Raw genomic sequence first — 16,537 nt, forward strand, 5'->3', positions numbered from 1 at the left:
AATATAACATTTAATAAGGAATTTAGGTAAGAAAAAATGGAGTTTGGAAGCATTTGGTTAATTGTTTTGATTTAATAAATTCATTATTTTCACATTAGTTGGTTTGGATTTGTTGACCTATTATTCTAATAAACAATTTATTATAATTTAATTATTTTTTATTTTTATTTTGCGACGTTAATAACATGGAGTAATATGATTTAATTGAAAAAAAAAATTTATTCGTGATTATCTAATGAAGTTGAGATAAGAATTATATTTGCTCGATATTTTATAATTTTTAATAGAAATTATATTGAAAAATAAAAATTATGAATTAAAAATATTATTTTAAATGAATAATTTTTAAAATATATATTAAATAAAAATTGGAATTTATTCTTACTCGTACAGAATAATAAATGGAGAATTCTGTGGACATGAGAATTGAAATAGAAATAGATAGTAGGGACGAGGATGAAAAAGTTTCTCTGTCCCTACCTTGCCCTAGGGCATCTTTGATACTAGTATAACACTCTCTATAGTCCTACTCTCGGTTTAGCTATGAGTTTCTTCTCTCTCTCTCTCTCTCTTAAAAATTTTGTGACGGTCCTACATTTTTTACCGTGCGGCGTCGTGATCTTGACATGCTCACGACCAGCCTTCTGGGGAATTAAGCCCCATATATATTTTTCGCACCGGCTTTGTGGTTTTGTTGAACCTTAGGCGAGGTTTGTCTTCACCACTCAAACGTCGCTTATGCGGAATCTAAGCTTGTCTGTCTACACATGCTGCCTGTGCATGCATGTTCAGTTGTCTGCGACACAACCGACTTGCCTCTACACTAGGCCAAGTCATTCAGCTCGACCTTGCCTCTGATTGAGCCAAGGTCTCTCAATGCAACGTCGCATCTCATGTTGTCATCTCGATCCCCATCGATATGGTCCATATGTCTTGATGCGATCCCGAGGAATTCTAGTAAAAGGATTCCTCAACTAATTACAACAGATCTCTATACTCAAACTTGTTAAAATAAAGGTTAAACGTGTACCTCGTCAATTCTATGAGCTCTAGAACTAACCTAGTAAAGATACTACTCTCGTCTTCTCGTTCCACAAAATCCAACTCTCTCGATACTCGTTTTTTATTGCGACCTCACTTGAATGACCAATTGGTCTATATCTGATGGTGACATGACCATAGAGAGCATGTGCATATAAATTCATATCAGAGGTGTCCCTTTCTATATATTATCTTCAATAATTCAAATCACGAGAAGATACTTTCAAATCACGAGAAGCTACTCTCTCTAAAAGCATTATATTCTCTGACCCGAACACAAGCTAGGTTTGATGAGAAGGGCTATTTAATGAACTCATCGTAATAACAATTGAATACAATTTCACAACGGGACATCATAGTATAGTGAAAATAAAAAAATAACGTACCCGAGACTAATAGAGTTGGAAATGAATTTATATGATAATTGAGGTAACTTTTGATTTACCACAGCAAATTAGATTTACTTGAACGGTAAAAATGATCACCAATATATTAACTACTTAAAAGAATTGAAAAGGGTATTATTGTAATATACTTCATAGTTTGAGAGAGGGATTTGCCTGGATGGATGTTTTGCAGTGAACTCTTCTCTTCCCATCTTCGTCGCCTCCTCCTTTCCGGATGCCATTGAAGATGCAACAGTAAGCTTCAAATCCACAGTTTCCAGAAAGCAGCTTGAAATTACTCTTGCTTTGCCTGGATTTCGCCGGCGTTGCTTCCGCTGCCGCTGGGAGATCCAAGTTGGAGCTCCGTCTACTCAAAATTGATTATCGTCCGGCCTCGATTTGGTTCTTTTCGATTTCCTATTGCTCTGGTTTTTCTTATGAAAACGCTGAGATCTTCCTCTTCGATGTGAACGGAGGCTATCAGGTAATCTTTTTTAAGTATCAAATGTTCCTTGGCTTAGCCAAGAATGGAGGGAAACTCACCGGCTATAAAAAAATAAAAATTTAGCTGATGAAGATGGTTGTTTAAGCTGAGATTTTCAGTTGCAACTTGAATATTTTCTGTTTTCTTGTTAATTTTCGTCTCTGGTTTGCTTCTTATATACAGGATTCAGTACTGAACGCAATGGCGTCGTTTCTGCGACTGATTTCTTTGCTGTGTTTGCCAATCTTATTTGCTGTCCCAGCCATTGGATCGGTATCTGAGGGGACAGAAGAAGATTTCTCTGAGGATTTATTACTTAAACCCTTGCCTGATCGCAAGGTGTTGGCGCATTTTCACTTCCAAAGCAGAGCTCCTTCGTCCCGCTCCAACTCCTATGGCCGCCACCACCACCTATTCCCCAAGGCCATTTCTCAGCTGGTAATTATGTATTTCGTCAATTACCTTTTCTTTTCTCTGTGTGTGTCAAGTATCGAATCTCTTCTCCTATGCCATTGGGAATGAAATGCCGCTTTGCATTGGGAGCTCTTTACCCTCTCCACATTGAGCGCTGGAAGAAGAAATGGAAAGAGCTCAGGATTTTATTTCTGCGAATTGATGCAAGGATGTCTATGTGGTAGCAGTATTTGAAAAGGGGAAGAAAAATTCCAAAGACAATTATTTTATTTATTTGGGCAGTGGCACTTAGTATTAGCCTTTTTTCTTCTTTGGATCAAGGTTACTGCAAAAGCCCTTTTCCCTTCATAATCTGGCTTCAGTTAAATGTGTGCGTGTGATCTTAATCATTTCTTCTTCAGATATTTCATGCTTTATGAAACGCTGATAGTTGCTCATTGATCTTTTTGGTCTAAATTGGTGTCACCCAGAGAATGCTCACTTCCACCCCCCTTTTCATTTCCTTACTGAAGAGAAAAATACCAGTATTATATAAATTCTTAGTTGAGGTGCCACAGGATTAAGTAAGCATATGAGGAGGCTTAATCATGATTGAGTGCACATTTTTCCAAGGTTGTGATAGAACATATTTGTCCAATCCTGCCACGGGTTTGTGTTGGCTTCGGTGGATAACAAGAACCAAAAACATTCTGAATGTGTGAAGAAGGAGATTAATAAGCGTTGAACTTGTACTTTTTCATGTTTCAAAATGAATTGACCTTGCTAAGCTCTTTTGCAATTATACCTCTTTGTCGAACAATTCAATTAAAGGATTTTTTTTAATTTTCTGCCTCCATTGGTTTCCTTGGTGATGTCGCACCCCCCTAATATTTTGGTTTTTGCATTAGCTATTCATATTAATAGTTTTTCTTTCATGTTGAAGGAAAAGCTTGAAGAATCTACATATTCTCTTTGCATAAGAAAATCATATCCAGTCTCTTTTTTCTTTATTCCCATCAGTTACCTTTTTCCCTTCACATCAATAAGTTCTATGAACTAATAAGTCAAATGGGTGTACTTATACTAGTACCAATATATGGATCCCTGTCAACCATGCAAAGTCAGATGAGCTTTGTTCGTGCATTAAAATTCTAATTTGCTTGTGCAGGTTCATAAATATCGAATTAAGGAAATGGAATTGTCTTTCACACAAGGTCGTTGGCGCTATGATCGATGGGGTGGATTCGATTCGATATCAAGCAGCAATGCAAAGCCTTCGGGAGTTGAGTTGTGGGCTGTTTTTGATGTTCCCCCAAATGAGGTTGATGCGTCTTGGAAAAATTTGACCCATTCACTTTCAGGTCTTTTTTGTGCTTCAATCAACTTCTTGGAGTCTTCAACTTCTTATTCTGCTCCTAAATGGGGCTTTCGTCCTGCTTCTGAGAATATGAGGTATGGTACATTGCCTCGTGAGGCTGTTTGCACAGAGAATCTAACACCGTGGTTGAAGCTTCTTCCTTGTCGTGACAAATCAGGGCTTTCAGTATTGATGGACCGACCATCTATCTACAAAGGATTTTATCATTCTCAGAGATTGCATTTGCTGTCAACTGAATTTGATTCAAATGCTGTGGATTCGGCCATTGTACTTGACCAGACACTCACAGTTGTTCTTCAGCCTTATAGTCACAGAGGGGCTTTGGGCTATTCAAATGCAGCACAATTACAACCAAGCTGGTCTCTCAGCTCAATTTTTGGGAGAAAAGTCCCAGGAAGATGTGTTCTTGCTAGGTCTAGTAATGTTTACATTCAGCTTGACAAAGGTCTCATGGCAGAACTGCAAGGCATGCTTGGGGAACAAGAGATGTTAGCAGTTACAAGATCTAGTTCTGAAGGTTCTATAAGGAACCTTGCTTTTGAGTTGTCAGCTAATCCCGACAGAGTACATATGGAGATGAGTAGCGGGGATGACAAGCATTTATCTGTTCTTTACATGTTTTCGGTAGCGGAGAAGTATGATGAATCTGAACCACTTGACTTGCGATTCACATGGAAAATTCCTGTAGTTTGGTCTATTCCACAAGCACCATTACATGTGACCAGGTTTGTACTGGGTAGTGGGAATGAAAGGGGTGCTATTGCCTTACAGCTAAAATCTACAAAACCAAGTGATCAGTTGATACCTAATACTGTGATCACAGACAGCTGTAGCTTGCTGGTTAAAGTTTTTCAAGTTGTACCTTGGTATATCAAGGTGTATTATCATACCCTACAAGTATTTATTGACGACCAACCCCATTCAATTACAAATGTTGTTGAGAAGATGCAAGTTTCGCCTTCTGAAGATAAGGTTTCACCAGGAGTGCTGGAGATGCTCCTGAAATTTCCTTGTGGCTTGAAATCAGCTGCTCTAACCATAGAATTTGACAAGGTATGTTTGATGATTTTTCCACACTAGTTTGGCATGGTTTGCTGATCTAACGTGTCCTCTCTTTATCTTAAGAGATGTTTGAAAGTTCAAATTCTAGGAAATATGAAAACCTTGAGTAGGGTGTAGGTGTCATTGTTGACACATATACCAGCTTGCCCAGGACACATACCACATACCAGAAATCTAATTTACTTTACAATAAAATTTTAAATTAGATTGATGATGATACAGGTTCATATCCTTAAATAGTCATATAGAAACATTTTTCAAAAATATATTTGATTGAAATTGACTTTGTGGTGTCTGTGTCCAGTTTTTTTAGAAAATGATGTGTGTCATTCTGTTCATGTCATGTCGAGCTTGTGTTCCTGCGATTTAGAATGTTTGTACATATGTGCCTGATGCTTTACCTTGGACAACGCACTGCAAACTTGGCTGGTTACAGTGAAATCATGTATATCTTGTATACTTGTGGTCAATTCTTTAGTGATTTCACCATCGCAAGGTGAATACTGGTGCTGTCGTGCTGTTATTAGTTTTTGGTCTCCTCTTTATTATCCCATAGGATTGTGCATAAAGTAAACTAGTTCTGATAACATAGCAAAAAGTCCGTTTAAAAAATGGTAGCTGCAAGGTTTCAGAATTGTATTAGACATTATCATCTGGAATCTGTTAGATCCTATTCCATGTGCCTTAGAACTGTGTGTTTCTGCCTAAAACCCAATTAAAGTTACATATGCGCTACTAATCACTCTTCAATTAAAAATTGGTATAAATGAATTGCTCAAATGTTAAACCTAATTCAAAAGCATTAGATTTTCAATTAGCAATGATTTGACATTGTACTGGGGCAAGACATTTAAACAGAAACTCTTAATATTTTTCATGTTTATACTGATTGTCAATGTGTTGGCTCCATTTGTCCAAACTTACGTGGGAGAGAGTAATAAGGATTTATCTCTTTGATGAAATCTTTCTTTTGTAAAAGAATAAAAGAACACAATTTCTGCATATCTAAGAATCTGTCAAGTAATTTTAGGCTTTCTGTCTATAATTCTCATTGGATTAGGATAAGGATTTCATACGTCACTTCAGTTCTAAATTTTTCATGCCTTTTATTATTTGGATATGGAATTTTTTTTCCTCTTCATTAATATCAATTCCCATTTCTTGTAGTATTTAACGATTGTTATTACATTTTGTCCTTTGCTAATAATCATCTTATTTTGTTATTCTAGAAAATTACTAGAATTTTCGTCTAGAAATTTGACACATTTGTTCCTTTAAACTCCACATTAGATATAATCTTGATTTGGCACAACTATTGTTTAGATGTATTGTTTCTGTAGAGTTTGAAGCGTGGAATATTTGGACTTAATGATCTGTTTGTTTACCTGATGTCTGTTTTTTTAGGGGTTTCTGCACATTGATGAATATCCACCAGATGCTCATCAGGGATTAGATATTCCATCAGCTGTAATAACTTTTCCAGATTTTTTCACAAGTACGCAGTTCGCAGAAAATAACTCTTCAAAATCACCAATCTTGTCAAAATGGCAGGTGATGTTTCCTGTTGCATCTTGGTAGCTACTGTTCTTGATGTGGAGTTCTACACTTTCTTTGGTTACTAATTCCAGTTATACCTTCGCATCCATAATGCAGGGGCAGAGTCCCATTCTGTCTTACACAGAAGTACTGCTTGTGCCTTTTACCACTCCTGATTTTAGCATGCCCTATAATGTGATCACAATCACGTGCACAGTGCTCGCATTGTATTTTGGATCTTTGCTCAATGTCCTCCGAAGGCGTGTCGGTGAGGAGGAAAGATTTATGAAGGACAAAGGTAAAACCAAGCTTTTGTAGTCTAGTCCTATTTTTCTAAGCAACTAACAACCTAAAATGTGAATATTGAGAAAATTGTTGAAATCTGAATCTTATGAAGACATAAATGAAAATATCTATAAAATGCCCATATCAATTTGCGTGGCAATCAAGAAACTCATATAAAGTTATTTCACGTAATAGATTAGTCATAAATCTTATTGTTAGTATTTATATTTATATGCAGAGACTGTTGCTGAGTTTTTTACAGCTGAGCCAGAATATCATTATCAAATTTCAATTTATTGAAAATTTAAAATCTTCTATAGATGTTCCCTGGTACTAATATAGATGGTACACAAATGAGAATGAAATCTTTCTGGAAAATTTGTTTGCACCCCCTCATCTCGTTTTCTCCCATGTCTAGCTTTGAAAAAGTATTCAATGTGGTTGTCTCTCTCGAGTCCCTTCGATTCATGGTTAAACCGTCGTTTTTACATTCTCTCTTTTACATCGAACGGTATAAAATTACTAGCCAAATTGTTCTAGCTCATTAAATAATTTCTTGTTCTTGACTCGTATTTCATTCTTTGTGACAGCAAAGAAAAAGTTCCAGGTTTCACAGTTAGTATCAAAGTTGTTGGCCAAACTTAGAGGAAGACATTGGGAACCCTCCGAGTCACAAGCACCCTCTTCATCCTCCAACTCGAAGTCAAAGCTGCTGTTTAAAGTCATTTTGGTAGCTGGGCTTGCTGCTGCTTGGCAATATTATTTTGGATAAGGTATTTAAGAATTCAAGTGCTTATGTTCAGTGTACCATAGTGTTATCAATTAGGTTTTTCTTGATGTACATTGTGGTTTCTTTTCTAACTATACCCCTAATTCTGTTGGAAGGGTATGTTTACAAACTAATCTGTTTGGATTTAGATCATTTTCCCCCCCACGAATGTCATTTTCAAAATACAAGTGTAGTTCTTGTTTTGTTATGGTAAACTACATTATTTATTGGGATTTAGTTAAAGAGGAGAGGTTAATTAGAGTTGAGAAGAAATGGGGGAGGACTGACTGGCTTGGGGAAGCTATGAGCTCATCTTCTTCTCTCATCCTGTTCATATTCTTACCATTGAAGCTACATGTATATGCCATCCGTGTGGCGACAATAGCTGCGTCGCTTATTCCGACTGTGAGATCCCACATCAGTTAGAGAGGAACAAAACATTCTTTATAAGGGTATGGAAGCCTCTCCTTAGCATACACGTTTTAAAACTTTGAGTGGAAGCCTGGGAGGGAAAACCCACTAACTACTTCTGATCATTCGTCGAAACCTACATTATATTACAATCATTCCAATGTCAAGCAGACAAAAGGATTCATCGCTTAGCAATTAAGCATCTAATTTATGGAGTATGATCACTCCTTACATTTGTTGTTTTTCTTTTGTTACCATTTGGACTAAATTTGGGTACCGGAAAAATCACTTCTTAGTAAATTTGACATACGTGTAAACTTTGTTCATTATATGCAAGTAAACGATCAAGTAACTTACTATTAAAAGTGACCGTTTTGATCTTGTCATTTTCAAAAAGTTCATAGATTTTTTTTTTTTTTTTTAAGGTCAGAGTGAAACTAAAAATTTATATGATGCAAAACAGACTTTTCATTGGCTCATGGCATTCTAAGTACAAAAGCACAACCAAAAAGGACTTAGGAACGCGTTCATGGCATTCTAAGTACAAAGGCACAACCAAAAAGGACTTAAGAACGCCCCAGAAGAAGATTGGATATAACCAAGATAATACTACACATATCTTCTACAACCTTCTCGTTGTTAGACAGCACCGATGGGTTCTTTGGCGGCTGTGTGAAGTTGTCCATACAGTCGCCGACCTCCGTCATGGCTCCAGAAGCCTGAATGTTGACGCCATTGTAGTCACCTTTCCCCAAGTTGTGCTTCGCATCCTCGATGTCGTCGGCGGCATTGTCGTAGTGTTTGGCACAGGTGGCGTAGCACTCCTTAAGCTTGCGATCGGCCGCCTTGGACGCCAGGGACTGGGCAAGGGCATGGGTTTTAGTAGCCTTGTTGTGGGCGAGGTTGAGGGTGAAGGTGGCCAGCCCTTTGAGGTCGGTGGTGCTAGCAGATTTCAAGACGTTAAAGCAAAAAGAAGGGTTTCTAGTTTTCTTGCAGATGGTGGAAGGGACGCTGTTGGGGAAAGATGCATGCATGGGAACCACGCCATTGAAGAAGAAAAGTGAAAGGACGAAGGCTAAAAGAGAAGAGACTGCAAGAAAAGTAGAGGGTTTCAAACAAATACCTTTTAATAGCTTTTGAGAATAGAATTTTAAGTAAAATGCTATTAAAAGAAAAACGAAAGAAAATTAAGGGTGTGTCTCTTCGTTCTTTACGTTACGCTTTATTTAACATAGCATCACGTGAAAAGACCTCAAAATCTAGGGTACGCTTTTTTCTTTTCAAATGCTAATCACAAACTTCTCCCAACTCATTGTCTCGTTCGTTTGTTCGTTCCATCATCTTCTGCCAATGTTGCCTAGAATTGAAAAATAAGCCGGAATTAGGGTTTGAACCAGTTATCATTATTGTCATAAAATTTCTTCTCACTCTTTTAAAATTATCTCTTATTAGTATCGGCTTTTTTATTTTGATAAAATGTGTTGGGTTTGAAGTCCTATTCCTTGACAAGAAATTTAAGTCCTACCATTTGAAAAATACAAAAAATTTAAGTCCTACCATTTGAAAAATACAAGAAATTCAAGGTTATTAATGTAATATTGAACCCTACGGAGATAACATACCATAAGGTCATATTCAATAAATAATCTAAAGAATATATGGTATATGAAGAATGTTAATACGACCAACAAATATTTTGTTTTACCAATGTTTTTTGTTGGCATCACAAAAAGTAGTCCTTGCCATCATTGTGTTTTGACGTGAAGAATATGAGTCAAACTTAGCTTAGTTAAAATCATGGGACGTGGGAATCATGCGTTGAGAAGTTAGTAATCATAGAACATTTTTAGAAGAAGTTATCAGTTGTGAGATTTCACATCAATTAGAGAAAGGAATGAAGCATTCCTTATGAGTGAGTGGAAACCTCAACGCCCGGTGTGCTGGTGAGGATGCTCGGCTCTCATGGGGTGTGAATTATGAAATCCCACGTCAGTTAGAGAGGAGAACGAAACATTCCTTATAAATATCTGAAAACCTCACACATTTAGGCTGATGGCGATATGTAACGTCTAAAACAAACAATATCTGTTGGCGCTTGGTAACTCGGTGGCTTTTTTTTTTTTTTTTTTTTTTTTGCTTCTAAAAGAAAACAAAATAATCAGTCTTCGGCAGTGGCCTCTTTTCTTCATTACTGTCAACTTTTGCCATAATCTGAAGGAGTTCTTCAAGAGAATAAAATTGCCCTTCCATGCAACGGCTGCCTCGTCTTCTTCCATATTAATCAAACGAACTCCACATTTTTTCAAACCCATTGAAGGAATAGAGTGAGAAGGATTAACCCTGAGACCAAATCGAAACTCTATCTCCAAATATGACTCGGTGCAAGGCAACACGAACATCCAAACATGATCTACCGTTTCCATGCCTGAACCCAAGAACACATGCCCACAAGCTTCGTCCTCCTCCCTAGCAGACCCATCTAGTTCCTTTTCAATGATCATTGATGCAGAAATGGCAAAGGAAACGACGGTGGTGATGTTTTGTGGGTGAGTCGGGCCAAAAACCACGCACAAAGCAAAGCAAATCTTGTTGCCATTACGTGCATTTGGATCCCATTTCATACTGATTGAAGAACCCATTTTGGTTGTTGTAAACCAATCTGGAATCTCACTCCCAGGTATCATAATGCTTAGCTTTTCTGTCTGGAAGGCCGTCTTCTGCATATCATAAAATCCACTCATCATCCACTGTGATATTAATGCAACAAAATTTAGAAACTTTATTAGTTTTTATTACGTGGGTGAAGATTCAAACTTTGTTTGAACATTTGATGTGAGATCCCACATCGGTTCGGTTGGGGAGGAGAACGAAACATTCTTTATAAAGGTGTGAAAACCTCCCCTAGCAGATGGCTGTACATTTGACTTCTTAATCGAAAAAATATACGAACGGTCCAAAACTAACCTGCATCCATGAAGTGAGCAAAGTTTGGATGTGTTTATCGTCGGCTAATTGGTAGCAATTCAGAAGGTTGACCTCTGTCATGAAGTACAAACGGTCCATCTTGGAAATGGCTGTAGATGTTTTCAGTGAAATGCAATCCTCCATCTTCAACTTCATAATCCTTGCCGGGAGCTCTGGAACCTGCACAAGTTTCTTGCATCCATTCATGTTTAAGGATCTTAGATTATGAAGTTGAGCTAAGCTTGCTGGAAGCTCAGTGAAGCTGTTGTTACTTAGATTCAGCATTCTCAGCCACACCAAACCCTCGATCCCTTCTGGGATCGTTTCAATGTTGCAATTGCTAAGATTCAATTCAGTAAGAGAGTAAAGACCAGACATTGATGGGATTCCGAAAACGCCGCTCCTTGGAGCTCTATACAAACTTAGGACTAACCGTTTGATCGTCACACGTTGAGCACCGCCGTCCAACGTTCTTGTTCGGTTTCCAAGCTTTGAACATCCACAGAGATTGAGGGATTCAAGGGAGGATAGCCTGTTAAAGGAAAAAGTAACAGAAACCAACTTCTTACAATTCATTAAATTTAGTACCGTCAGGCGATTCAAGCTTGCAACTGATGAAGGTAGCTCAGCTATGGAGGTGCCATCTAAATGGAGTTCCAGTAAACTATCTGTATTGCCTATAAATTCAGGGAGCTTCTTGAGCTTTGAACAACCAGAGAGAATGAAAACTTCAAGATTATGTATGGTAATCTGGAGGGGAAGATTAGTGATATTGATGCAATCTTTCATACTCAGAAAAGTGAGTTTTTTGGCAATGAATATGGATGGATGGATGTTGCTCAAATTAGTGCAGCCTTCAAGATCTAATCTTTCTAGATTTGGAAGCTGTGTGAAGTTCGGAGTTTTGAACAATTTCTGAGAGTGCCCAACTTTGATATACTTCAGCTTCTCCAAATTCTATCAGAACATTGAACAAATTCTTAAAACATGTAAGGACTAAACTGCAAAAGAACAGCTAAATATTGTTACCTTTTCTCCATGCCAGAGTTGTTTCAAATTGCTGTAGCACATGTGGAGCTGAATGAGGTTATAGTCTACTTCAGAATTCAATGGCAGAAACTCAAAAGGATATCTTTTCCACTTCAAATATCTTAACTCACTCGGAATGCAGCATTCCGATTGGTCTTGCAGTCTCACATTGTGAAAGTTAAGCAACCTAAGTTGGTGCATTCTTGACAATGAGAGTGGGATTAGAACAATTTTTCCTGTGGACTTCAAAAATATGCTTTGGATCGATGCTTCTGGGACCTGCAAATTTGAAAGTTGATACAAAGAAATAAGAGAATCTTCACCAGATATAGAGATCATTGTTAGGATTCATGAACCCTCCACAATCGTACGATGTTGTCCACTTTGAGCATAAGCTCTCATGGCTTTGCTTTTGGTTTCCCCAAAAGGTCCCATACCAATCCCATACCAATGGAGATGTATTCCTTACTTATAAACTCATGATCATCCCTTAGTTAGCCAATGTGGGACTCCCTCCCAACAATCCTCAATGGTCCTCTCCTCGAACAAAGTACACCGTAGAGCCTTTTTGAGGCCTATGGAGCCCTCGAACAGCCACCCCTTAATCAAGACTCGACTCTTTCTCTTGAGCCCTTGAACAAAGTACATCATTTGTTCGACACTAGAGTCACTTTTGACTACATCTTCGAGACTCACGACATCTTTTGTTTGACACTTGAGGATTTTATTGATATGGCTAAGTTAAGGGCATGACTCTGATACCATGTTAGGAATCACGGACCCTCCACAATGGTATGATATTGTCCACTTTGAGTATAATCTCTCATGGCTTTACTTTTGGTTTCCCTAAAATGCGTCGTACCAATGGAGATGTATTCCTTACTTAAAAATCCTCAAAAATAATAACAAATGAGCATCACATCTTACCACGCTTTTGATGTTCTTGAGGCACCACAGCCGATCTCGAACAGGTTTTTGATGAACAACTTTTCGACCCATTTCTTGCAATAAATCATGCATTTGTAATCTATTGTGAGGAGATAAAGTTATGAGAGATTTTTGAATGAGAAGTTCAATATTTTTCTTGGCATATAAATCACATCCATCGAGTATTTCCTCTACAAGATCCCTTCTCTTTCCCTTGAAGAAGCAAGCAATATCAAGAAAAATTTCCTTCTGCTCATCATCCAACCCATCGTAACTTACTTTAAGACACTTGAAAATCTTGTCATCAATACTCCAACCTCCTTGGAGCCTTTCTATTACGTAATCCCAAACGCTCAAATCTTTGTTCTGTAAAGAGCTCCCCAAGACTTGAAGTGCTAGAGGATGACCACCAGCAAGCTTAACAATGCGGTCGGACTGTCCCAAATAACCTTCTCTTGGATACCTTTCCTTAAAAGCATTCAAACTTAGGAGTTGAAGGGATTCCTCGTACTCAAGTTCTTCCATTTTGAACATTCTTTTCACCCCATGTGTCGATAGCAAATCAGCATTTCTTGTTGTGATGATGACTCTGCTACCAACGACAAAGCAATCCTTGTCGGGTATCAATTTCGTTATTTGGTCAAGATGATCCACATCATCTAGGACAAGAAGTGTCTTCTTTAGGGAAATTGCTTTGCTAATCAAAGCCCTGCCATCTAGATCATCCCCTTTGTCAATCTTCTTCATTGAGAATGTTATTCCTGAGAGGAGTTTGCTTTGTAAATGTGTAATACCAGCCATTTCAAATTGCTCTCGAACGTTGGAGATGAAGCAATGAGCTTTGAATTCGCCTCGAATTTGCTCGTAGCAAACTCGAGCTATGGTTGACTTGCCAATGCCACCCATCCCATGTATTCCCACCAAGATCACATTATTATCATTGCCGTCGTCATCATCATTCGAGTTTGGATTCAAAAGGGAAAAAAGTTGGTTTAATTTTGAAGTGACTCCCACAACTTTTTCTTTCTCAATGAGTGTCAAATTAGGTTTGATTCTGTTAGACGAACACGACTCTCCACAATGGTATGATATTGTCCACTTTGAGCATAAGCTCTCATGGCTTTGCTTTGGGTTTCCCCAAAAGGCCTCATGCCAATGGAGTTAGCATTCCTCACTTATAAACCCATGATCATTCCCTAAATTAGTCGATGTGGGACTTCCATCATCCAACACCTCCCCTCGAAAAAAGTGCGCCTCCCCTTAATCGAGGCTCGACTCCTTTGGAGTCTTAGTCATTTTTGACTGCCTTCGAGGAGGGGCTTGACTCCTTTTCTTTAGGAGTTCTTTGTTCGATATTTGAGGATTTGAGGATTTACCAATTTATTGGCACGACTAAGTTTAGGGCATGGCTCTGATACCATGTTAGACGAACACGACTCTCCACAATGGTATGATATTGTCCACTTTGAGCATAAGCTCTCATGGCTTTGCTTTGGGTTTCCCCAAAAGGCCTCATGCCAATGGAGTTAGCATTCCTCACTTATAAACCCATGATCATTCCCTAAATTAGTCGATGTGGGACTTCCATCATCCAACAGATTCTTCTCAATATTGCTTCACAGATGTCTTCTTTAAGCTTTGATTCAAGCGTTCTAATCAATACGAACAAAACCTAAGAGTTTTAAAATTGAAGAGATTAACAAAAAGGGGAAAGAATAGTTGATTACCGATTATCAGAAGCCCAAGCTTTAAGGCCGGCGATCTCAAACAGAGCCTTCCTTCACTGAAGCACCTTCGAGTCGTCTTCTCCAAATCTGGCTTCATGTTTAAGAAAAGCTCTCCCAAAACTTCCCCTCTGGTTTCGAACATCAGAAGGATCCACTTTGTAAAAGATAGGCATAACCTTCATTCCCATATGCTCTCTGCACTCGAGTATCTTAACCAACTCCGCAAGGCACCATCGTGAAGAAGCGTAGTGTTCTGAGATCACAACCACGGCCATCCTCGAAGCCTCAATGGCTGCAAATAGCTCTGAATAAATGTTTGTTCCTTCTTCCATCTCGTCGTCGTCTTTGAATGTGTGGATCCCGTTCTGTACGAAGGCTTCGTAGAGATGGTCTGTGAAACCGCCGCGAGTGTCTTCGCCTCTAAAACTTAGAAACACGTCGTATTTCCAAAGGCGACTTGACGACGACGAAGAAGCCGCCATGAATGGAAGTAATCGAGAGCTTAATTTTGTTTGAAACTGATCTTGCTCTGCGTAGACTCTTCTGGTACGGTTCCCTCCTATCAAACCGTGTAGTCCTTAACCACTCTCTCTCACACTAATATCTAATTTATAATAAATTAATTTAATTTTTTTTTAAAATTCAAATATTAAATATTTTTAATTTTTTTTTAAAAATAAAATATATTAGAATGTAGATATTAATAAATATTTTTAAAAAATTATAAATATAAAAAATTCACATGTATATATTTTAATAGTGTTGTCGATTCACGTTGATTTAGTCAATAATTTAATAATAAAAATGTTTCAATTTGCTATATTTTATATTTGTAAATGTAATTTAATATTTTAAAGTTTGGTAATTTAAATCAAAATACAATAATAATGCGAACATAGGGTTGAATTGAAATATATATATATATGCATATATAATGAAAATAATTTAATATTGCAATAGATAGTGAGATATTAATGGTATTTAACATTTATTATACAATATTTTTTTACACAAATTAAATAATAATAATAATAATAATAATATAAAATTTTATTTTACCATACTATTATATTATTATTTATTGAGTAAATTTAAATTAAACCTCAAATTTATAGGAATCAACACAGACATATTATTGATTGATGGCATTCCAAGTACTACATAGGAGAGGTTGAACAAAAAGGAGTTAGGCACGCCCAAGAAGAAGATTGGCTATAACCAAGATGATACTACAAATATTTTCCATAGCCTCCCCGTTGCCCGACAGTGCCGATGGGTCCTTCGGCGGCTGTGTGAAGCTATCTAGACAGTCGCCGGCCTCCGTCATGGCTGCAGACGCCTTAATGTTGACGCCATTGTAGTCACCTTCCCTCAAGTTGCTCTTCCCATCCTCGATGTCGTCGGTGGCATCGTCGTAGAGTTCAGCACAAGTGGAATAACGCTCCTTAAGCTTGGGATCGGTTGCCTTGGACGCCAGGGACTGGGCAAGGGCATGGCTTTCAACAGCCTTGTCATGGGCGAGGTTGAGGGTGAAGGTGGCTAGCCCTTTTAGGTCTGTGGTGCCAGCGGATTTCAACGCGTTAAAACAAAAAGAAGGGTTTCTAGTTCTCTTGCAGATGGTGGAAATGACATCGTCTGGGGAAGCTGCATGCATGGGCACAACCCCATTGAAGAAGAGAAGTGAAAGGACGAAGGCTAAAAGAGAAGAGACTGCAAGAAAACTAGAAGATGCCATTTTTATTTTTTATGTTTTTTTTTGTCTGTTTTGCTCAATTAATTCATAGGGTGGGTTCACGTATTTATACACTCACAAATATACCTTTTAATAGCTTTTTCAAGTTAGAATTTTATTTTAAGTAAAACGCTATTAAAAGAAAAACGAACAAAAATAGAAAGAATAGATTACTGCTTTTTTTTCTCCAAACCCAATCACAAATTTAGCTTGGTTAGGTTATTATGCACACTTTTCTTGGTGTGTTAGACGACAGTCTTCCTCCATTGCATCAATGGTGGACATGGGAGTGGTAGTCTACTCTCTTTCTTGTGAGTACTTTTGAGTGACTGGACATGAGAGTCATAATCTACTCTCCTGTATTATGATTGACTGGACATGAGAGTCATTATGACGCCCACTTAAACTATAAT

The 16,537-nt window shown here is 37.9% G+C and overlaps 2 protein-coding genes and 2 pseudogenes across 2 annotated transcripts; 1 reads left to right on the forward strand and 3 right to left on the reverse strand.

The window, feature by feature from the left end:
- The first annotated feature begins 1,565 nt into the window (after nucleotides 1–1,565).
- On the forward strand, nucleotides 1,566–7,571 carry LOC111807186 (GPI transamidase component Gpi16 subunit family protein). Its single transcript, XM_023692788.2, has 6 exons — nucleotides 1,566–1,911; nucleotides 2,095–2,349; nucleotides 3,473–4,735; nucleotides 6,149–6,295; nucleotides 6,398–6,578; nucleotides 7,156–7,571. Exons 2-6 carry the CDS (start codon nucleotides 2,113–2,115, stop codon nucleotides 7,335–7,337), a joined length of 2,010 nt encoding a protein of 669 aa, XP_023548556.2. The 5' UTR covers nucleotides 1,566–1,911; nucleotides 2,095–2,112; the 3' UTR covers nucleotides 7,338–7,571.
- A 740-nt stretch (nucleotides 7,572–8,311) lies between these two features.
- LOC111806357 (pectinesterase inhibitor pseudogene) lies at nucleotides 8,312–8,779 on the reverse strand (annotated as a pseudogene).
- Nucleotides 8,780–9,769: 990 nt separating this feature from the next.
- LOC111807182 (TMV resistance protein N) lies at nucleotides 9,770–14,964 on the reverse strand. The gene is given in 7 exon segments (XM_087129174.1): nucleotides 9,770–10,492; nucleotides 10,710–11,198; nucleotides 11,298–11,666; nucleotides 11,739–12,017; nucleotides 12,666–13,715; nucleotides 14,263–14,317; nucleotides 14,393–14,964. Coding segments are annotated over 7 exon segments (3,402 nt in total). The 5' UTR covers nucleotides 14,875–14,964; the 3' UTR covers nucleotides 9,770–9,814.
- Nucleotides 14,965–15,578: 614 nt separating this feature from the next.
- On the reverse strand, nucleotides 15,579–16,127 carry LOC111807727 (pectinesterase inhibitor pseudogene; annotated as a pseudogene).
- Between the last annotated feature and the right edge of the window lie 410 nt (nucleotides 16,128–16,537).

The sequence above is a fragment of the Cucurbita pepo genome, chromosome 12 (genome assembly GCF_057944985.1).
Source record: "Cucurbita pepo subsp. pepo isolate OVF chromosome 12, ASM5794498v1, whole genome shotgun sequence".
NCBI lineage: Eukaryota > Viridiplantae > Streptophyta > Magnoliopsida > Cucurbitales > Cucurbitaceae > Cucurbita > Cucurbita pepo.

What these genes read in the sequence shown, in the direction of transcription:
- LOC111807186 (XM_023692788.2), top strand. Translation starts at nt 2,113, where the DNA reads ATGGCGTCGTTTCTGCGACTGATTTCTTTGCTGTGTTTGCCAATCTTA. An exon ending in TAACCATAGAATTTGACAAG is followed by an intron (nt 4,736 to 6,148) that starts GTATGTTTGATG and finishes CTGTTTTTTTAG; the next exon opens with GGGTTTCTGCACATTGATGA. An exon ending in AAGATTTATGAAGGACAAAG is followed by an intron (nt 6,579 to 7,155) that starts GTAAAACCAAGC and finishes TCTTTGTGACAG; the next exon opens with CAAAGAAAAAGTTCCAGGTT.